General features: G+C 37.4%; 2 protein-coding genes across 3 annotated transcripts in view; one reads left to right on the top strand and one right to left on the bottom strand.

Annotated features, from left to right (window-relative positions):
- The window catches only part of LOC311093954 (uncharacterized protein), a gene marked incomplete at its 5' end in the record, with an annotated part of 471,534 nt that overhangs the window by 291,661 nt on the left and 156,753 nt on the right, over nt 1-23,120 (bottom strand). The gene's annotated exons all lie outside the window — the stretch shown is intronic.
- LOC311093933 (protein NLRC3-like) overlaps nt 12,616-23,120 on the top strand; it is a 72,975-nt gene continuing 62,470 nt past the window's right edge. The window contains exons 1-7 of one of the 2 annotated variants that reach the window (XM_084131610.1): nt 12,616-12,836; nt 13,917-13,988; nt 14,324-14,440; nt 16,181-16,297; nt 20,262-20,378; nt 21,256-21,372; nt 22,590-22,706. In XM_084131610.1, the coding sequence (XP_083987736.1) occupies nt 13,939-13,988; nt 14,324-14,440; nt 16,181-16,297; nt 20,262-20,378; nt 21,256-21,372; nt 22,590-22,706 (635 nt within the window). In that variant the 5' untranslated portion in view covers nt 12,616-12,836; nt 13,917-13,938. Of the gene's footprint in view, nt 12,837-13,916; nt 13,989-14,323; nt 14,441-16,180; nt 16,298-20,261; nt 20,379-21,255; nt 21,373-22,589; nt 22,793-23,120 lie in introns of those variants that run through there. The other variant, XM_084131611.1, reaches the window with a different exon arrangement.

Raw genomic sequence — 23,120 nt, forward strand, 5'->3', positions numbered from 1 at the left:
TAATTCTCACATTACTTACAATCCCATGTGATAAATATTAAATAATGTTAGATCTGAGCTAGCATGAAAACTATTAGCCTGGCTCCGCCCTCCTACGTACTTCCGCTCAATTTCATTTTCCTTCAGTAACTCCGTCTGGGATTGTGGTGTATTCTTTAGGCTTGTTCGACTTCATGCAGCTCTGCGCAGGCCATTCGGCGGCTGACTTGAAGCAGTGCATGCCGGTTAGAAATTTTGTCAGACTTGATGCAGCGCCGACGCCACGTGACTGTGACGTATGCCATCAAAGTACCGCGCGAGCAATTCGAGAGTAGCCGGAGAACTCAGCCAGCGCAGCTTCTCAAGAGCGGCTGCACGAGGGCTGATGACGACACAGCTGTTCCACGATTGGCCGGATTCACTGCATGACAACGATCACGTGTGTTTCGTGTTTATTCGAACACCTTTAGTTCCTCTAAAGCTCTCAAATCAGTTTTTTATTACAGTAAACACTCTTTTCATGTCGTTGCGATGTTATATTGTGTCATTTATCAAATTAAAACTGATTAAAAAACATAGACTCCACTTCATTGACTCTAGCTTAATGTTGAACTTTATTCTTGTTCAAACAGACGCTGTATGAAGCAGTACATAAAGTATTGAATGAAAATGTCTCTGAAACATCTGTGTATTATTTGGCAAATATTGCATTTATTTCACTTCAGCTGTGGTAAAGTATGCAAACACCACGTGAGCGGTCACTACGGGAACCAGAAAGTGTCCGACTTCACGTCTCCGTTTGCAGCTCCTCCCCGCCTGCACACGGCTACTCTCGCCGATCGGGTGCATCCAGCCGCAGCCGATGTCGAACACACCTATAGGTTTTCTCCGATCAATTTTTAACCGGTCCAATCAGCGAACAGAGGGAGTGGCTGAGAACGATGACGTTGAGATTGTGCGCTAGTTTGAGTCATAAGGCTTGAGGTGTGTTCGACATCGGCTGCGGCTGGATGCACCCGATCGGCGAGAGTAGCCGTGTGCAGGCGGGGAGGAGCTGCAAACGGAGATGTGAAGTCGGACACTTTCTGGTTCCCGTAGTGACCGCTCACGTGGTGTTTGCATACTTTACCACAGCTGAAGTGAAATAAATGCAATATTTGCCAAATAATACACAGATGTTTCAGAGACATTTTCATTCAATACTTTATGTACTGCTTCATACAGCGTCTGTTTGAACAAGAATAAAGTTCAACATAAGCTACTATCAATGAAATGGAGTCTACGTTTTTTAAGCGTAAACTATTTGATAAACATGACACAATATAACATCACAACGACATGAAAAGAGTGTTTACTGTTATAAAAAAACTGATTTGAGAGCTTTAGAGGAACTAAAGGTGTCCGAATAAACACGAAACACATGTGATCATTGTCATGGGGTGAATCCGGCCAATCGTGGAACAGCTGTGTCGTCATCAGCCCTCGTGCAGCCGCTCTTGAGAAGCTGCGCTGGCTGAGTTCTTCGGCTACTCTCGAATTGCTCTCGCGGTACTTTGATGGCATACGTCACAGTCACGTGGCGTCGGCGCTGCATCAAGTCAGACAAAATTTCTAACCGGCATGCACTGCTTCAAGTCAGCCGCCGATCGGTCTGCGCAGAGCTGCATGAAGTCGAACAAGCCTTTCTTTAAGATGAGCAAAATCTGCGCAGAATCGATCACCGGTGATCAACGCGAGATGCATGCCGGTTAGAAATGTGTCCGAGTGCGGTCCGATGTCATGCTGACGTATGTCAAAAATCTCTCGTGAGCACAAGCCACACGTGTCGGATTCTGAAGTCGAGCGCAGTTTCTCTCCACCGACTGCGCTGATCAAAAGCATGATGGGAAACGACTTGCTGACGACACAGCTTAATGTTCATTGGTTTAAACAACCGTGATGTATTGTTCTCTTTTAAAATGTTTGATTTTAAAACTCTGATATCATGTTTTATGTGTATACATTATGTGTGAATATTCCCAAACTATCTCAGTGCGATCTCTATGGGTTATGCAATGTCATTTTTATTAAAAAAAAGAAAGAAAAAAAAACACATGTCTGTATTAAAGAAAAAAGACTGATAAACATGTATTTGGAATGGAATTAAATAAGTAGGCTACTTTGGGTGTCTTGTTCATTATATTTATTTTTATATAAAAGCAACAGAACTTAAATTCCATCCAATTTATTAGCAACACTGTGCACGAGCAGAGCCCGTCTACGGAGAGCCTGCCCACTCCCTATTAAGTCCTATTGTACCGAATGTTGGTTGTAGTTCCACCAGAGTTCCACTGGGGGCGATCGCCATGAGTGCAGAATGAATGGGAGTCTATGGGGCTAGACGGCTAAATTTGTCTCTTTCACCCGATTGCCGTTGAGAAATCTCAGATCTGATTGTAGATTTTGCAAGTTCAACATGGGTTATAGGTCGAAAGTTGAATGAACGAGTACTTATGTCCTTTTGATTTCTTACAGGTTGAGTTGTTGTTGCCCATAACACGCTAGCATTCTGCTAATGAACGCTGATTGGTCAGTGAAGGACTGATTACGACCAGAGATACCGCTTGATGGCATCATGTCATCCGCAGCGGGACCAGAAACAAACAAAACAAAAGCTCTTCTAGCGCGTGTGTTTACCTGTGTCAGCTGTGTTGTGTGTTTACCTGTGTCAGCTGTGTTGTGTGTTTACCCGTGTCAGCTGTGTTGTGTGTTTACCTGTGTCAGCTGTGTTGTCGATGCCTCGAGTGAAAAGAAAGTGCAGAGTGCGAAAGCACTAAAGTGACTGAAGGATTGCCGTGAAGCAGTATCTCTGGTCGTACATGTGTATGACGTCATTGACACTTTAAAAGACTATTTAAAGCAAATAAGTGACTCAAAAAAATCTAACACCCAGCAGTTTGTAATTTATTTGCATCTCCTTTCGAATACAAAATTCAAATTACTAGACAAAAAATTATATCCTGAGAAAAGTGAATTTTGAGGGGTATAGCGCCATAGACCTCCATTCATTCTGCACTCGTCCTGTGAGCGCCCTCATATGGAATCAGAGAGGAACTGCAACTAGTTCAGAAGCCGGAAGTGTACTGAGAGTGAAACTTCTTTGTGATGAAAAAGTACATACTTTTGAGTGTGTAGCAAAAGAGTATGCACGTTCTGGGACATACTTCGATGACGTCATGCAACGTGAACTTGAACGTGGTTGCCTAGTTACGCACACCGCGACTGTTAACAAAACATTTAACATTTCATTCATTCTTATATATCCAATATCATTTTATTTACTATTCCCATCTTTTTTTCCACAATACATTTACAATGTGTTTACCAAATTGAGGAGTGAAGCAGGGCGTCGTCGTAGATCAACCAAACGCAGGTCGTTTGTGAGGCGGCTGGTTCTGACGTTCATGTGCAAATGTGTGTAACGAAAGCTAGCGCTACTTATTTTCTGAGTTAAAATATTTAAAGTTTATAGTGTAACTATTGTTTAACGTATTTTATACTTAATCTTATACTTATGTATAATACTTAAAAATACCCCGATGAAAATGAACCATGCTTTTACTATAGTAAAAGTGTAGTAACCATGTTTCTTTGGTTGGACTGATAAAGTTAACATATGTACAGCCACAGTATTACTACAAATAAGTCAGACAGAAACATCAAAAGAAAGACATAAAAAAAGACACTTGCAAGACACTGTACTAGAGCCTTTTTATTTATTGTTTTGTAGCCTGCAATGAGGCGCTCGGTATCTTCATCGGACCCTACAAGATAAACACGGTACTTTTTTTGGCACAACATAAACCCATTAATATTACGAGACAATAAAATATAACTTTAATTAGGGTTAAACATTTGAATTCTTACACTTAAAAACTGAGGGCGCATCTCCGTTGCTGCATCCGACTGCCAGGTTTACATCACCACCATCACCGCAAAGCTCCTCCCTCCCGCACGCGATGGGTTGTGGGCAATATTACCAGATATTGGTTTCAAGAGGGAGACGGGGAGGTTGCCGCGTGGATTGAGTTGACATACGTCACGACCAAACGTTAGCAATTGGTTATGGCAGATCCAGAGTGACTCTGGGTAGATCCAATAGTTTTAAACTTCAACAGAATACCCGCCTACAAGGAAGTTAACGCTTGTCAATGGAGAGAGGACAGACTCTCTGTACAAATGAAATGTACGAGAGTCTGGTAGAACCAGGCTAGAAAACTATATCCAGTGATTAAAAAAAAACCTTCTACACAAATGTGTGTGTTTTTCATCTGCAGATCTTTCCAGTAAAGAAGAGCAGAAAAGGGCTCCGCTAATATTTTCTCTGAGCAGCTTTGACACTAGATGATGAATCCATCACCATCTGAGACCGATATGAGCTCAAACCTGCTGTGCCAAATCTAAAGGAAAGATTTTCTTTACACTTTTGATGTTTGAAATGACATTAAAAGAGACCTTTGAATGGTTGTTGATGGTTTTGGCAAGTGCTGTTTATTTAAATCAAATCAAATCAAATCAAATCAAGTATATTTGTATAGCGCTTTTCACAATACAGATTGTATCAAAGCAGCTTCACAGTATTAAAATAAAATAATACAACAAAGTTTGTTTCTAGTGGAATTTATTGATTGATAGAATAAAATTAAATATCCCCAAAATATCCCCAACTGAGCAAGCCAAAGGCAACAGTGGCAAGGAACCGAAAAACTCCATCAAGTGACCTAATGGTGTCCTAAAACTCCATCAGGTGACCTAATGGAGAAAAAAAAAACCTTGGGAGAACCCAGGCTCAGTCGGGGGCCAGTTCTCCTCTGGCATTTATGAACTAGAGGCCGGATTGTAGTTTGAACTGTGAGATTAACAATATTATATGAATGCCTGGCTGAAAAGATGCGTCTTTAATCTAGTTTTAAACTGGGAGAGTGAGTCCGAGTAACGAACAGTATCAGGAAGGCTATTCCAGAGTTTTTGAGCCAAATGCGAAAATGCTCTCCCTCCTTTGGTTGATCTGGATATCCTAGGTATGACCAAATGCCTCGAATTTATTGATCTTAAAGAGCGTGATGGATTATAGGGTGATAGAAGATCCGTTAAATAGACTGGAGCTAAGCCGTTTAGGGCTTTATAAGTCAATAGCAATACCTTATAATTAATACAGAACTTTATAGGTAGCCAATGTAGTGATGATAAAATCGGTGATATATGATCATATTTTCTTGATCTAGTAAGAACTCTAGCGGCTGCATTTTGGACTAACTGTAGCTTGTTTATTGAGGATGCAGGACAACCGGCTAATAAAGCATTACAGTAATCTAGTCTCGAGGTCATGAATGCATGAACTAACTTTTCTGCATCAGAAACTGATAGCATATTACGTAGCTTAGCAATGTTTCTAAGGTGGAAAAAGGCTGTTTTTGTAACATACGAAATATGATTTTCAAAAGACAGGTTACAATCGAGTATAAAACCCAGGTCTTTTACTGTAGAGGATAAAGTAACAGGACATCCTACGATGTCAAAGTTGTATTGTGAGAGGTTCTGTGGGCGGTTTTTTGAACCGATAAGTATTACCTCTGTCTTGTCTGGATTTAATAAAAGAAAATTACGCGTCATCCAATCTTTTATATCTTTAACACACTCTGTCAATTTGGATAATTTAGCGTTTTCATCCGGCCGTGATGAAATATATATTTGAGTGTCATCAGCATAACAATGGAAACTAATTCCATGTTTCCTTATAATATTTCCAAGTGGCAGCATATATATTGAGAATAACAGAGGGCCCAACACAGATCCCTGCGGCACTCCATAGTTTACTGGAATTATGATCGATTTTTCTCCATTTAAATAGACAAAATGGTAGCGGTCTGATAAGTATGATCTAAACCAGCTTAATGCTTGTCCTTGAACACCAGTATAATTTTGTAGTCGATCTAAGAGTATTGTATGATCTATAGTATCGAACGCAGCACTTAGATCAAGTAAAACTAGTATTGAGATGCAGCCTTGGTCAGAAGCTAAGAGTAAATCATTTGTGATTTTAACGAGCGCAGTTTCAGTGCTATGATGCGGCCTGAATCCTGACTGAAACTTTTCATAGATATCATTTTCTTGCAAGAAAGAGCCCAGTTGAATGGACACAACTTTTTCTAGTATTTTAGACATAAAAGGTAGATTTGAAATGGGTCTATAATTTGCTAGATTATGCGGGTCTAATTGTGGTTTCTTAATGAAAGGTTGTATCATTGCCAGTTTAAATGTTCTTGGAACATGACCTAAAGATAAAGACGAGTTAATAATATTGAGGAGAGGCTCTTCCACTACAGGTAACACTTCCTTCAGTAGTTTAGTTGGTATAGGATCTAATAAACATGTTGTTGTTTTAGATGAAGTGATAAGTTTATTTAACTCTTTTTGTTCTATAGTGAGTGTGGAGAAGACGCGTTCTCCACACTCTGTTATTTACTGTAACAGGTACAAGAGTCAAACACAATAATGTAGTGTAGTGTAATATATATATAACATTCCCATGAGTTCTCATATGGAAACATTAGTCCATTATTATAAATGAAAAGGGCTCTAGGAATTAAAGACATCTGTCATTCTCTGCTACGAGTCTGGATTACTGTTTTCTGTCCAACACATTTCTGACATTAGGAGTTACTAATGTCGCTTTTTTCCAAGTAATTGCACAAATTTCAACACAAAGTGTGCAGCCTAAAGGGAATTATCATTGTTATACAAAGTGAGAAAAAAATTAATGTGATGTTTTCAATATTGCGCTGAACGGTTGCTGTGGTTACCAGTGAGTTCTCTCGCGCACAGCGCATGCACGCCACTCTACCGCTTTTTACGTTATAGTGAAATAACAAAAAGGAAAAGCGACAGACAAGCACGCGCATAGAATAAACAGAACGATATTGTCAACTGGTGTAGATGCTAATATATCTATCATAGTTATCTCAAATATCTATATCACGGGGGCGTGGATGGCCACCTGAACTGATGCTTTTTGTCGAGCTGTTCATCACAAAAGTTATATGTTAGCCTAACTTGGTTTTAGAGACTACACTTTTTGATTTATAGTATTGTCTTGCTAGCTTTCCATCTTAAGTGAATTTTAACGTCACTTTGGATGGGTGGAAAGAAAAGAAACCGACATTTAAATTATTCTTCAAAAGACAGCACTAGCGACAGCACTAGCGACAGCATGCAGCTTGGCTGTGATCACGACTACAGGGAAAGTGCTGAAAGCACTGAAGGGAAAGTGCTAGAAGAGATGATCATGGATGAGAAGGAATTTCCGAAGTTACCGGTGACCCCGAATGAATCACCTGCTGCGAAGAAGAAAACAACGAAGTCCGTTAAGACTGCTTCCTCCAATGCTGATGTCATCGGCACACTGTCCCAACTTATCAATGAAAGGTCCGATTGCATTGAAAAGTTGGTGAGTGGCAACACTGAGAGAATTGATGAGCTGAGTAAGAAAGTTGACACTGCTTTTGCTGAAATTAAAGAGATGGAGAATAAGATGTGCAAGATGGAGGGTCGCATGCTTTACACATACATTGCGAATGATAAGAAATGAAATCTGGAAGCAGGCTAAGACTTCTACCTTTCTCCGAGCTAATGGACTTCTCTTCAAGGAAGACTTCTCAAAAGGTGATAGTGAGAGGCGCTCGAAGCTGTGGCCATTGGTGAAACAGGCTCGGGATGCGGGGAAAACGGCTTTCTTCGCAGGAGCTTGTGCATGTATTCACGGTGAAGGAGAAATTAAGATATGAATCTGTTTTTAACATCCTTTTTTTCAGTCAAGTGATGGTTCTCGAGTTTTTTCCCTTTAAACTGAAAGACTGTCCAGTAATGTTTTAAGTTGCTGTTTACTTGAAGTTGCGGGTTGCAGCGCACAGAGTCTGTTACGGACTTTTCAAAGGCTTTTTTTAGTTATCGTTACAAGTGATGTTGCTCGGACAAGTGATATACTTTCTTCTAAATACTGGACGATAATTTGTTCTTCTGTACTACTTGTTTTGTTCTTCATTTATACCTTTATCACTCGTTTCTCTTAATACTAGGGGGTTGAGAGACATTGTTAAAAGGAAGGCTTTATTTTTATTCGCAAAACAACTTTATAATGATTTGTGGTTTGCTCATGGTTCTGAGAGATCTGCAGGGGTAACATCGTTAAAGAACACTTTTTCTGGAAATGTTCTGGAGGCATTTCCAGACCCTTTTGGTCATTTTTTATTTATTTACTTATTTCTTGGAACAATTTATTTTTTATATTGGTTAATATTTATGGATACAACTTTAATACAGAAAATGACAAACTTTTTGAGTCTTTAGATGATAGATTTTCATTCTGGTTTCAGAAGTATCCACAGGCATTCTTACTGGTGGGTGGTGATTTTAATATTACTTTAAATGACTTGGTCGACAGATGGCCTCCTAAGCAGTCGGGATCTTCTAGTAATGCTTTGAAAACCTTTATGCAAAAATACAGTTTGGTTGATATTTGGAGGGAGATGCACCCAAATCAAAATACTTATACCTGGAGTAATAAGAATGGTACAAGGCAGTCTCACATAGATTTTTGGTTAGTCACGAGTAACATACCAAAGGAGAATGTTTTAGTTAATATTCTTGTTACTCCCCTAACAGACCACAAGGCAATTTTTATAAATATTAGATTTTCCTCTTTTGTAGCGCCACATTGTAGTTCCTTTTGGAAAATGAACATTTCTCACTTAAGGCACGATTCAGTTAAATTAGAACTTATTAAATTATTTCTGTACATTGGGATTTGGCACAAAAAGAAGGAGCCTTTGGCAGATATTGGGAACTTTTAAAATATGAAGTTGGTAAATATCTAAGGGCCTATGGTGCTTTGCTTTTCAAACTAAACAGAATTTCAGAGGAGAAAATTGTGTCTGAAATCACCTCTCTTTCTATGGTGTCTCCTGACAGGATCTCACCTGAGGAGAGATTGCGATTGACTAGTCTACAATATAAATTAGATGAGATCTATGAACGCAAAGCAGAAGGGGCCTTTGTCAGGTCGAGAGTTAAGTGGTTAGAAAAAGGTGAACAAAACTCATCATATTTTTTCAATCTTGAGAGACAGCGGGGTAAGCTTAACACTATTCACCACCTGAGCGTCAATGGTCTTGTTACTGATGATTGTCAAACTATTTCTCACTTCTGTCATAACTTTTTTGCCAATCTTTACAAATCCAGCTATTGTGCTGATACTGCCACTGTCTTCTTAGACTCTTTAGAAAGTGTAAATTCAATTAGTACTATAGAAAAAGATTTTTGTGATCAGGATATATTATGAGAAGAGGTAGCTGGTGTCATAAAACATCTCAAATGTAACAAGTCACCTGGCAATGATGGCATTACAGCAGAATTCTACCAACTATTCTCAGATATTCTTTTCCCTTTTCTTTTGGAAGTATTTATTGAAAGTATTAAAAACCACAAACTTCCTCCCAGTATGACTCAAGGAGTAATTTCCCTCATTCCTAAACAGAACAAAGATTTGCTTTTTATTGACAATTGGCACCCAATAAGTTTATTAAATAATGATTATAAGATTTTGGCTCACATACTTCCCAAAAGAATAAAACATGTGCTCGATTCTATAATAGATGAGGCTCAATCTGGTTTCATTAGTAATAGACATCTATCAAATAATATATGTTTATTTTTAGATATCTTAGATTATTCTAGTCTAGTTTCTGATGATAGTTTTGTTCTTCTTTTGGACTTTTATAAAGCTTTCGACACTCTAGAGCATAGTTTTATTTTTCAGTGTCTTGAGAAACTTGGATTTGGAGATTTCTTCTGTAGTGCCATAAGAACTTTATACACAAATGGCAGTAGTTCTGTTATTCTAAATCATGCTACCCACCGATTTGAAATTTCAAGGGGAATAAGGCAGGGCTGCCCCATTTCACCTTATCTTTTTCTTCTCGCTGCTCAGCTTCTCTGTGCTCACATAAAAACAATCAGCAATCTGAAAGGAGTAGCTATAGCTGAACGAGAGGTGATTATCAGTCAGCTTGCTGATGACACGACCCTCTTTCTTAGGGATGCTATGCAGATCCCTTTGGCAATAAGTGTTATTGAGTCTTTCTCCAAAGCTTCTGGCCTGCGTTTAAATGTTTAAAAATGTGAGCTTTTGGCCATAAAAAACTGCAATGACTCCTTTATTCACGGTATTCCTGTGAAAGAAAAGGTTTGTTATTTAGGAGTTTATATAGTGAAGGACCAAAAAGTGTAACATGTAACATTAAATGTAACATTTTTAACATTTTTAATTTTCAACCCCTTACGGATAAAATTCAGAAGAGATTTAACCAGTGGCTACAAAGAGATCTCTCCTTGAGAGGCAGGGTACTTCTTAGGAAGGCTGAAGCCTCTCAAGGCTTATTTATGCTGCTCAATCTGTTCATTTGGAGTCAAAGCTTGGTAAAAATATTGACTCTTTAAGTTTTTGTGGAAAAATTCAATTCATTATATTAGAAAATCCGTTGTAATGAATATTAGTGAAAAGGGTGGTCTTAATATTTTGGATTTTAGTACTTTAAACTATACCTTTAAAATGAATTGGTTGAAACAGTTTAGAAAGAACCCAGGGTCTTTGTGGAACTTTATTCCTAATTATATTTTTTCTCAGTTTGGTGGTCTGGATTTTCTTCTGTTATGTAACTACAAAATTGAAAAATTACCAGCAATATTTTCTGCTTTTCATAGGCAGTCTCTTTTAGCATGGGCTTTGATATTTAAGCACAACTTTTCACCTCATAAATATTTTATTTGGAATAACTGTAATTTTGTACAAGAATAAATGTATATTTTTTTCAGAATTGATTTGATAAAAATATCTTGTTAGTCAATTAATTAATTCTCAAGGATTGTTGTTTTCATATAAGGAATTTCTAGATCATTTTCAATTTCCTATTTCTCCCAAAGAATTTTCAATAGTTCTGGGTTCAATCCCATCAGGTGCTCTTGCTTTATTGAGAGGAACTCAATCTCTACTTCCAGTCTCTTTGAGTTTGGTCAATACTTCTGTTGGCAAATTGTGCTTTGCTTTTCCTTATAAAAACAATAATAGATCAGTCCGTTCACTATTTCAGCAAGACATTGTTACTTTACCGCCCGTGACTGCTTATCTGTTGGAAAAAAGTGTGGATGCTTCAAAATCTCTTTTTTAACCAATAAAGTAAAATAAATTTATTTTAAAATAATTCATAAATGCTACCCTGCAAATCAATACATGAAAAAGTTCAAAAAGGATATTTCCTCCAGTTGCTCTTTCTGTGACATCTCTGATGAAACTGTAGTTCATCTTTTTTGGCATTGTCCATTTGTGAAAATGTTTTGGCAAGATGTTTTAGGATTTATTAGGTCTGAAATCTATAATGTGTGTTGTGTTGGAAGAATGTGGTCCTAGGCTTTGTTGATTTTGACCAATCTAAAAAATGCCATTTTTATGTGATTAATCTGATCTTGTTACTTGCAAAATTCCATATTCATAAATCTAAATATCTTAATACTAAACCTCTCTTTCTTATATTTGTGAAAGAACTTGAAACATAGGCTACTTCTTCTCAATTAAGTTGTCTGAGAACAAAAAAGCCTTAAAACATTATCTGTTTGTAACTCTTTTACTTTTTTCAGTGTCATGTAATTCTCATAATTTGTAAAATGTTTAATTTATATTATTTCCCCTATTGTTTTTGTTTGTTTGTTTTGTTTAGTTTTTCTTTTGTATTCTGTTGTTATCTGTTATTACTTGTGTATTGTTTTAAGCATTAATAATAATAATAAAAAAGAAATAACAAAAAGTATAAACAAATGCGTTTCGACTATACAGTAGGCTATATCTACTGACATACAGCGCTTTTTTTCTTTGAAAAATTATACAAATGCCAAACGTCTGTTTTGTAAAGTTGATCGAACATACTGTATTGCGAAAATAGGGAAAGTACATGAGTGATCCGAACTTCCCGGGTCAATAACTCGTGAGCTAAACGTCCTTAATACACAAATAACACCTCTTTTTAATCGTAGTAACGTAGAGAAGCAGCTACAACATATTTTTTCGCAGGCTGAGAGACAGAGCTGAAGGGAGCGTCTGCAAAGTGCAAAACCCGAAAAGCGTTACTACGAAAAGAGTCAATAACTTCACTGTCAGAGAAGTTATTGAATATTTTTCATAAAAATCATAGAAATTATACATTTACAATTGTATATACAATTAAAAATACCCCCCAACCCCCCCCCCCCCCACACACACACACACACACACACAAAAAGTGTTGTTGTATAACCAACATGACAGCAGTGATGTGCGAACTGAATTTGGCAACAATACAGTGAATTACTGTGAAGTTATTGAATATTTTTCATAATATTTATATTTAAATATATTTCAATATTTCATGCATTTTCTTTTTTCCAAAAAAAAGTGTTGTAGTATAGCCAACAGGACAGCGGTGGTGTGTAAACTGAATTTGGTGACACTATAGTGCGTGACAGTGAAGTTATTGACTCTTTTCGTAGTAGCCTAACGCTTTTCGGGTTTTGGACTTTGCAGACGCTCCTTCAGCTCTGTCTCTCAGCCTGCGCACAGAGGCCAATATTTTGTCTACTGCGAATAAAAGCTCTTTTCGAGGAAACTTATGTTGTAGCTGCTTGTCTACGTTACTACGATTAAAACATATGTGTTATTTGTGTATTAACGACGTTTAGCTCACGAGTTGACCCGGAAAGTTCGGATCTGTGAATTTATTGGCAACTTTACTGAGGTGAGTTAGTTGTTTACAAGCGCCATTTTACACCTGGGTTTAAGAATCTTTAAATAAGAACAACGGATCATCCAAGTATAAAGTGATGTTTGTATAATGTAAGTTTGATTTAACGTGCTGTTGATGGAAAACTCGCCTCGAGGTGTTTAATAACTTTATATTCAGAGCAAGAGTTCGGTGTGAAAATTAACTTAACTTCCTCAATAAGGTAAGTAACCATGAAATATTAAAGTAACGTTATATTACACACGAAATTTTTAATGCATTTTTTTTTACTTATCAATTATTGGACATAGACATATAGCCTACACCCTATATGTTAGAATACACTTTTGCACTTTTTATGTAGGTCTAATTTTCGTTTTCATTACTAAAAAACAAAGTTTCTAGAAACCGCAGTGTTGTAACACTTTTCTCTTTAACATCTGTAGTGTTTGTTTTAACTTTTTTTTTTTTGTGCTGTGTTTCTTAAACTTTGATATAATTTTCTGTGTAAATAAATGTCATTACAAAGAGTGCTGTTGTTAAAATCTCCCTTAACGTAATGTCATTTTTATTGAACATTTAATACCAATAAATACATTTATTGGTGTACATAAAAAAACAATAGGAAACATTTTGTTTTAAAATAGTTGGAAAAGATCTTGAAGAAATATCTGTGTATGTCAGTCAGTTTCATAGATGTATTAAATGTGGGCTTACAGTAAACTGTCCCATTTGTACAATATTTGAGGCTTCAGTGGAAGAACATTGAACTCTAGTGTTACAAACTTCCCAGTCTGTTCAGCCGAGATATTTCTGTTTCAAACACACACAGATGAAATACTGGAGCAAACGTGACATTTCTGACTGAAGAAGAGAATCTGCAGATTCAGATGAAACCAGTTCTGAACATTCATTAACAGGATTGAATATCACATTAAACCAGTAATGAAATGTTGATAATGTCTAATAATTAATGATTAGAAATCAGAAATCTGATTTGTTTGGTCTCCATAAACACACTGAATAAAATGTCAAATGTAATGTATTGTATTTGAGTGTGTGTGAATGAGTGTTTCTGATCTCTTACTCGAGCAGCTCCATGAAGACTGAATGAATCATGGACGACACACACACATTCAGACATGGAGATTCTCCTCCAGGATTCAGGTACTTCAATCTTCATATGATCTTAATGTTATAGAAGACTCATTTTCTGCACATAACAGAGTGTTGTGTGTGTTTGCCAGGGTTGGTATAGTGATCTGTTGTCTCTATCATATTCTGGTGCTGGGATATACAGTAGTTGGAGACACTCAGGGTCTTTAAACACTGTCCAAAGACACACAGATACAGTAGACAGCTAGATGATATATGACATTATCCTTGGACAGTCCCATCGCTCTTCAACACACTGTCTTAATAGACAACCTTCTCATGTGGGATTTATTTTCATGTTAAATCAGTCAAGTTGATTCTTGTCTCTATTCTGTTATCTATTAAAGTCAGTTTAAGGGTGAAAGATCAATCTCACCGGAGTCCAGCTGTGTGTCCATGAGGAGTGACGCATCTATGGGGTTTCCTATAAACTTTAAGGGAAAACACACATCAACTGATCTAAGGTACAACATTTCATTGATAGATAGATCTTCTCGAGTTACATGCATGCAAACTTCGGAAAAGACAATTGTTTGGCTCTCAGACAGGTTTGTTCTATGCTTTTATTTTAATAGAGGAAAACAAGATACATTTATTGAACTGAATCACATAGGCCCTCAAAAATTAAGAAAAAAATGCTTTGTATTAACTCTTGTTCACAAAGCAGTGTGGTGTAATATGATTAGAACAGACATTAATGATTTTAGGTAACTTGAGCGGCAGATTCCCATCATAAACTAAATGAATCCACTGTGTCTTCAGTGGCTCAGTTGCTGGGAGTAAATGAAGAGTTTAATGATCACTCTTATATCCAACAACATCACACCTGGCTTTCTTAGTAGGGAACTGGGACATTTTCCTCATCACTACAGCTGCTCCAGCACGTAGAAAATGGTGGACTGTGTTCAGGTCACTGAGGGCGGGGTCTATCAGCATTAGTGGGCGGGGCCTAGGCATTTTGTAACGTCACAAAAAGTAGCATTTGCACATGGCCTTTTCTGAGGCACAAATTATGATTTATGGAGATTCAAAATAGAGGAGTGGGTGGATTTTTACCATTATAGGGTGGTTGTGTACACAGGGGTACCAGGCTCCACCCACAAAAATAATGTGGGAAACACATTAGGCTATATGATGATCAACGAAAAATACTAATTGAATTACCTTATTATTAAAATGCATTAGTAGGATTTTACCACCTCCGCCTCATTTTGAGCCTGATGAAGCTCAAGGAAGACCAACAACGACAGTCTGAATGTGCAGAGGCTACATTGCAGGACTAGATTGCAGGACCTCCACTGTCGGCAAATCCTTAAGTTCTCCCGAAAACTCACTCATCTTCATGAGGAACGGGTCACGTCCAACATATTTGTTAATTAACTCCTTGTATATATGTCTTGAATTGGATCTAAATACGTACAATATGGACTCTCCGCAACGGTTTCCTCCATAGACGTTTTCTCCAGGTTTACTTCCTCCGTCTAGAATCGCTGTGACTGAAACCCAGCAATTGCACACATTTACCTGGATAATCCTTGAGGTTTCTTTCTCTGTTATGATGCTTGCTGATGCACAGCGGTGTCCAATCTTTCTACATTTTCATGTACGTTATTATGACTCCTCTGTGTGTACACACACTGCCGACACACGTTTATGTTCAAACACCATGTAAAGTTGAATTCTCCTTTATAGCATTATTATATTATATCTTTAACTCTTTACCCTCCACTGAGGGAATGTTCCGGCTTTCCATGTTTTGACTGTTATAGGGGGCGCTATTACACATCTCCTGAAAGAGTATCATCTCCTGATCAAAGCACAGGCACGAAGGTGAAAAAACGAGCGATCTCATATGTAATCATATGCTTATGTAAAATAACACGATCATCAACATTAAACAGCATATAAATCAAAACTAGTATGCAAATAAAACTTTTTTTTTTTTTTAAGGGAGAGGGTCTGTTCTTTCTTTTGATATATTGAATGTTCAGATATTCATTCAAAAAAATATTCTGGGGACCATGAAAATGTTGTGAAAATAGTCAAAATCGCTGGCGGTGGCTGGTAACTTTAAACAGAAAAGGCTGGCGGGGAAAGAGTTAAAAGACAACGTTCTCATGTGGAATTTATTTTCATGTAAAATCAACCATATTGGTTCTGGTAGAGAATAACTCTATTATTTCTATTCTGTTGTTGTATTAAAGTCAATGTGAGGGTGACAGATCAATCTCACCGGAGCCCAGCTGTGTGTCCATGAAGAGTGACGCGTCTATGGCAGAGCCATTGAGATTTGAGGGAAAACACACATCAACTGATCTGAGGTACAACATCTTTGTTTTGACAGACAGAGAGACCACAGACACACACACATAATGCATGTATGGCATAATTGGGCAAATATCCACTTATTATCAAAATACAGAAATGGGTGATGATATTGTGTAAGCATGTATAACTCAGAGACTCACACTATTATAAAGCTCTGCAATAGCAGGAGTCGAGCACAGGATCAGGTCTCCTCTCACAGCTGATCCAGAGCTTCAGTCCTGATGTTTCACTAACATCTACTGACACACAAAACACTGATAATCTGGACCAGAACAACACTGACAAACTCAACCAAACTAAACACAACTACATCACTCAGTGTTTCCCCTACAATGTATTCAGCAGCGGCGCTGCAAAATCTTCACATGATCAGTAATATCACGACATTAACTTCATTCACTTACACACCTAAAAACACTGAGATATGACAACCGGCGGCGCTGCTAATGTGGTGGCTCTGAATCCACTTGTTGACAAGAAAGGAGGAAAGTACGGAAGAGGATTAGGGCCAAGCAATAATAAAAAAATAAAACCATCTCGAGATTAAAGTCATTATAATTCGAGATTAAACTCGTTAAATTTCGAGAAAAAAAGTCTGAATACAATCTTGAGAATAAACTCATTAAATATCGAGAATAAAGTCGTTGTGTTTCGAGAAAAAACTCGTTAAATTTCGAGAAAAAAGTCGAAATACAATCTTGAGAATAAACTCATTACATTTAGAGAATAAAGTCATTATAATTAGAGATTAAACTCGTTAAATTTCGAGAAATAAAGTCGAAATACAATCTTGAGAATAAACTCATTACATTTCGAGAATAAAGTCGTTGTGTTTCGAGAAAAAAAAGTCGAAATGAAATGTAGAGAATAACGCATTCGATCAGTGTTCATCCCACTTAAGTTCGACACAGAAGTATAGACCCCTTTTGTGCGGACGTCACAGTTACGTCACGGCGCTAGCTGGAGGCAAAACAAACGGAAAACTGGAGGCGGCCAATACAAACCAGCACAGATTCGGCTGCATAATAAGGAGCTTAAATTATTATTTGTATTATTAAATGTCATCTTGTTGTGTTGTTGGGTGCAAGAATCGATGAAAAATGAGTATGCTGTATCTGGATTTTTTATTTCTAGAAAATATTCATATCATTAAAATTGCACCGTAGTGTCACTCTTTACATTGTCGTCTTCTTGGCGCTGGCTAGGCAGAACTGCGGATCGTACCACACAAGTCTTTACATGACCATTCAGCACATAGTTATAGGCATCTAAATATATAGTTAGATGCCTATAACTATGTGCTGAATGGTCATGTAAATTTAATAATAATAATATTAATGATATGAATATTTTCTAGAAATAAAAAATCCAGATACAGCATACTCATTTTTATATACAAATAATAATTTAAGTTTTTTACGGTACACTTCTACACCTACCCGATAGAGAAACCGAGGGTAAAGCGAAACTGAGGTCATATATATATATTAATAATAAATATTATTAAAAATACATATATACTATATATATGACCTCAGTTTCGCTTTACCCTCGGTTTCTCTATCGGGTAGGTGTAGAAGTAAGGCCACTCAACTGGAGGTAACGTTAACGTTAATCCTGTCAGATCGTCCATTGACAGCGTGTGTACGGTCATCTGGTTCCGTCCGTTAAAATGAACTTTTGCAAATAACAATCGCGGTCCTGTACAGTGAGTGACCTTGCACATTAAGACAAAATCAGATTTTCTCCAGTCATTGTTAAAAAACAAGCTAACAAAACTTGTAAACTAGCGTTAGTGAAGCGGCCAGAGGGATCTTTCTGCCTCCAGCTAAGCCCCGCCCACACAAATACGTCACCATGTTTACCAACTGTAAAAGGGTCTATAAATTGGGCTTAACTGATATCAACCTCATCGAGGTTTCGTGGTTTCCCTGGATACCATAAGACGCATTATTAATCGTTGTTGGTTGTGTACGCCTCCATCCACAGAATGTAACGAATGTAACCATCTATACAGCCATTAATGGCAATGCCGCACGGTTTTAATTTATCATAGCTGTCCATATGCCAGAGTGCATTCCAGCACAAGTGTACTGGCGTCTTCTCAAGCGTCTCCTTCGTCGAAATTCCACACCTTGAGGATCAACAAGTTTAATAATGCGTCTTATGGTATCCTGGGTAACCAAGAAACCTTGATGAATTTCATGTTGGACAAAAGCGAGTACATCACGCAAATTGGACTGATTTTTTCTTCTAAAAAGACCTAGCTGACCTAGACCTAAGAATGTTCTATTCTTTGTTACTGAAAGAAAGTCTAAAATATAGCTTGACTAAGTGATCCAACTCTGCCATGTCCTCTATCAGTAGGCTGAACACTGATCGAATGCGTTATTCTCTACATTTAATTTCGACTTTTTTTCTCGAAACACAACGACTTTATTCTCGAAATTTAATGAGTTTATTCTCACGATTATTTCGACTTTTTTCTCGAAATTTAACGAGTTTTTTCTCGAAACACAACGACTTTATTCTCGAAATGTAATGAGTTTAATCTCAAGATTGTATTTCGACTTTTTTTTCTCGAAATTTAACGAGTTTTTTCTCGAAACACAACGACTTTATTCTCGATATTTAATGAGTTTATTCTCAAGATTGTATTTCGACTTTTTTTCTCGAAATTTAACGAGTTTAATCTCGAATTATAATGACTTTATTCTCGAAATGTAATGAGATTATTCTCAATATTGTATTTCGACTTTTTTTTCTCGAAATTTAACGAGTTTTTTCTCGAAACACAACGACTTTATTCTCGATATTTAATGAGTTTATTCTCAAGATTGTATTTCGACTTTTTTTCTCGAAATTTAACGAGTTTAATCTCGCATTATAATGACTTTAATCTCGAGATGGTTTTATTTTTTTATTATTGCCTGGCCCTAATCCTCTTCCGCAGGAAAGAGCCACAGCCACATATGGAAATATTTTCGATTAGGCTAATGTCACGTTGCCATAAGAGGCCGTTCATATAGCGCGTTTTTTGTGCGTGCAAATTCGTAATTTAAAATGTAGATGTGGCAAGCGCGCTCATGACAGAAGCGCTCGCTCGTTTTTCCAGGCGCGCCTCTGTTCATGGTTGCATAGCAACGACAGACGCCACGAGAGAGCAAGCGCTTGTGGAAAGGAGAAAGCGGTACGAACTGCAAAATTGGTACCGAGAACCGTGGATTTTTACAGAGTATTAAAAATTTGCAGTGAAAAAAAAAATATTCACCTTTAAGTAATTTCTAGGTGAAGACAGACCTGAGGAATAGGCTACAAGGACAGCATCTGGCCACGTGTATGCGTGTCAGCATTAATGCCCTCCCCCCCCCACAATAGCATTAAGTTACCAAAGAGCCTTAGAGATCTTCTATGAAAAGCCCAGAAAAATTGTGCTCACAGATTGGGTGTGGCCTTTGCCATTAAGATACAATTTTCAATAAATTGTAAATAATCTTTTTCAGGGTTGTGCCGTTTCATTTTTCCCTATCAATTTCTACCTTATAGCTGAAAATAAAAAATAAAAACATGAATAAAATTATAAAATGAAGGTTTCTGTTTGTGACCAGTTCAAGGTGTGCTGCAATAATCATGCCTTGAATCTGCTGATGGTATATTTGTATGTCTCAAAATGTTCATTTCTATCCACAAAACTTGCCAGAACTCATGGTTTAAGGGGTTATTTAAAAAAAAAAATCTTCCAGAGGTGCATGCCCTCGTAACAAAACGTAACCGCACCGCTGCTGGAAAAATTTCAAGGGAAAACACTGTCACTTATTGGGAAACACAAACACAACAACAGATTAAAAGCAATGGTAAAAGATGGATGGATTGATTCTCTATGTGAGGTTTCTCTACATGTACTGTAATATAATTAAGAATTCTTGTCTCTGTTCTTTTGTTTCTATTCTATTGAAGTCAAAACCACAGGGAGAAATCAATCTCACCGGAGCCCAGCTGTGTGTCCATGAAGAGTGACCAGTCTATGGGAGAGCCAATGAAATTTGAGGGAAAACACACATCAACTGATCTGATGTACAACATTTCATTGATAGATAGATCTTCTCGAGTTACATGCATGCACACTCTGGAAAAAGACAATTTTTTTGTCTCTCAGACAGGTTTGTTCTATCCATTTATTTTAATAGAGGAAAACAAAATACATTTATTGAATTGAACCACATAGGCCCTGAAAAATATCAAAAAAGATATCAAAAGACAATTTTGCTAAGAACTGAAATCTAAAAGGATATCTTTAGAACTTCTTGAGTTACAGACATGCAAACTTTGGAAAAATACACATGACAGTTTCTGCTTCAGAGTCCCAATTTTAAACTGTCACCGTTTGACATATAATGCAACAAACATAAGCGTAATTTGCAAGTTATGGGACATGTGCCCACCACTCTTTTCCCGGGTTGATATTGTCCACACCACTTTTTGAAACATCTCGCAGCACGGATGTACCTAATACACAAGAAACATCTCCAGTTGACTAGCAAGAGTATTAATTTCATTAGTTTGTGTTAATTTCATTCTGGTGCTGGAAAAAACAAGCAATCTCATATGTAATCATATGCTTATGTAAAATAACACGATCATCAACATTAAACAGCATATAAATCAAAACTAGTATGTAAATAAAACTTTTTTTTTTTAAGGGAGAGGGTCTGTTCTTTCTTTTGATATATTGAATGTTCAGATATTCATTCAAAAAAATATTCTGGGGAACATGAAAATGTGAAAATGGTCTAAATCGCTGGCGATGGCTGGTAACTTTAAACAGAAAAGGCTGGCGGAGAAAGAGTTAAAAGACAACGTTCTCATGTGGAATTTATTTTCATGTAAAATCAACCATATTGGTTCTGGTAGAGAATAACTCTATTATTTCTATTCTGTTGTTGTATTAAAGTCAATGTGAGGGTGACAGATCAATCTCACCGGAGCCCAGCTGTATGTCCATGAAGAGTGACGCGTCTATGGCAGAGCCATTGAGATTTGAGGGAAAACTCACATCAACTGATCTGAGGTACAACATCTTTGTTTAGACAGACAGAGAGACCACAGACACACACACATAATGCATGTATGGCATAATTTGGCAAATATCCACTTATTATCAAAATACAGAAATAGGTGATGATATTATGTAAGCATGTATAACTCAGAGACTCACACTATTATAAAGCTCTGCAATAGCAGGAGTCGAGCACAGGATCAGGTCTCCTCTCACAGCTGATCCAGAGCTTCAGTCCTGATGTTTCACTAACATCTACTGACCCACAAAACACTGATAATCTGGACCAGAACAATACGGACAAACTCAACCAAACTAAACACAAATTCATCACTCAGTGTTTCCCCTACAATGTATTCAGCAGCGGCGCTGCAAAATCTTCACATGATCAGAAATATCACGACATTAACTTCATTCACTTACACACCTAAAAACACTGAGATATGACAACCGGCGGCGCTGCTAATGTGGTGACTCTGAATCCACTTGTTGACAAGAAAGGAGGAAAGAGCCACATCCACATATGTAAATATTTTCGATTAGGCTAATGTCACGTTGCCATAAGAGGTCATTCATATTGCGCGTTTTTTGCGCGTGCAAATTCGTAATTTAAAATGTAGATGTGGCAAGCGCGCTCATGACAGAAGCGCTCGCTCGTTTTTCCAGGCGCGCCTCTGTTCATGGTTGCATAGCAACGACAGACGCCACGAGAGAGCAAGCGCTTGTGGAAAGGAGAAAGCGGTACGAACTGCAAAATTGGTACCGAGAACCGTGGATTTTTACAGAATATTAAAAATTTGCAGTGAAAAATTAATATTCACCTTTAAGTCATTTCTAGGTGAAGACAGACCTGAGGAATAGGCTACAAGGACAGCATCTGGCCACGTGTATGCGTGTCAGCTGAATCTTGAATCTGCTGATGGTATATTTGTATGTCTCAAAATGTTCATTTCTATCCACAAAACTTGCCAGAACTCATGGTTTAAGGGGTTATTTAAAAAAAAAAATCTTCCAGAGGTGCATGCCCTCATAACAAAACGTAACCGCACCGCTGCTGGAAAAATTTCAAGGGAAAACCTAGTCACTTATTGGGAAACACAAACACAACAACAGATTAAAAGCAATTGTAAACGATGGATGGATTGATTCTCTATGTGAGGTTTCTCTACATGTACTGTAATATAATTAAGAATTCTTGTCTCTGTTCTTTTGTTTCTATTCTATTGAAGTCAAAATCACAGGGAGAAATCAAACTCACCAGAGTCCAGCTGTGTGTCCATGAAGAGTGACCAGTCTATGGGAGAGCCATTGAGATTTGAGGGAAAACACACATCGACTGATCTGATGTACAACATTTCATTGATAGATAGATCTTCTCGAGTTACATGCATGCACACTCTGGAAAAAGACAATTTTTTTGGCTCTCAGACAGGTTTGTTCTATCCATTTATTTTAATAGAGGAAAACAAGATACATTTATTGAACTGAACCACATAGGCCCTGAAAAATATCAAAAAAGATATCAAAAGACAGTTTTGCTAAGAACTGAAATCTAAAAGGATATCTTTAGAACTTCTTGAGTTACAGACATGCAAACTTTGGAAAAATACACATGACAGTTTCTGCTTCAGAGTCCCAATTTTAAACTGTCACCGTTTGGCATATAATGCAACAAAGATAAGCGTAATTTGCGAGTTATGGGACATGTGGGACATGTGCCCACCACTCTTTGCCAGGGTGGATATTGTCCACACCACTTT

Source organism: Abramis brama, assembly GCF_963993115.1.
Source record: "Abramis brama genome assembly, chromosome: 12".
Lineage (NCBI taxonomy): Eukaryota > Metazoa > Chordata > Actinopteri > Cypriniformes > Leuciscidae > Abramis > Abramis brama.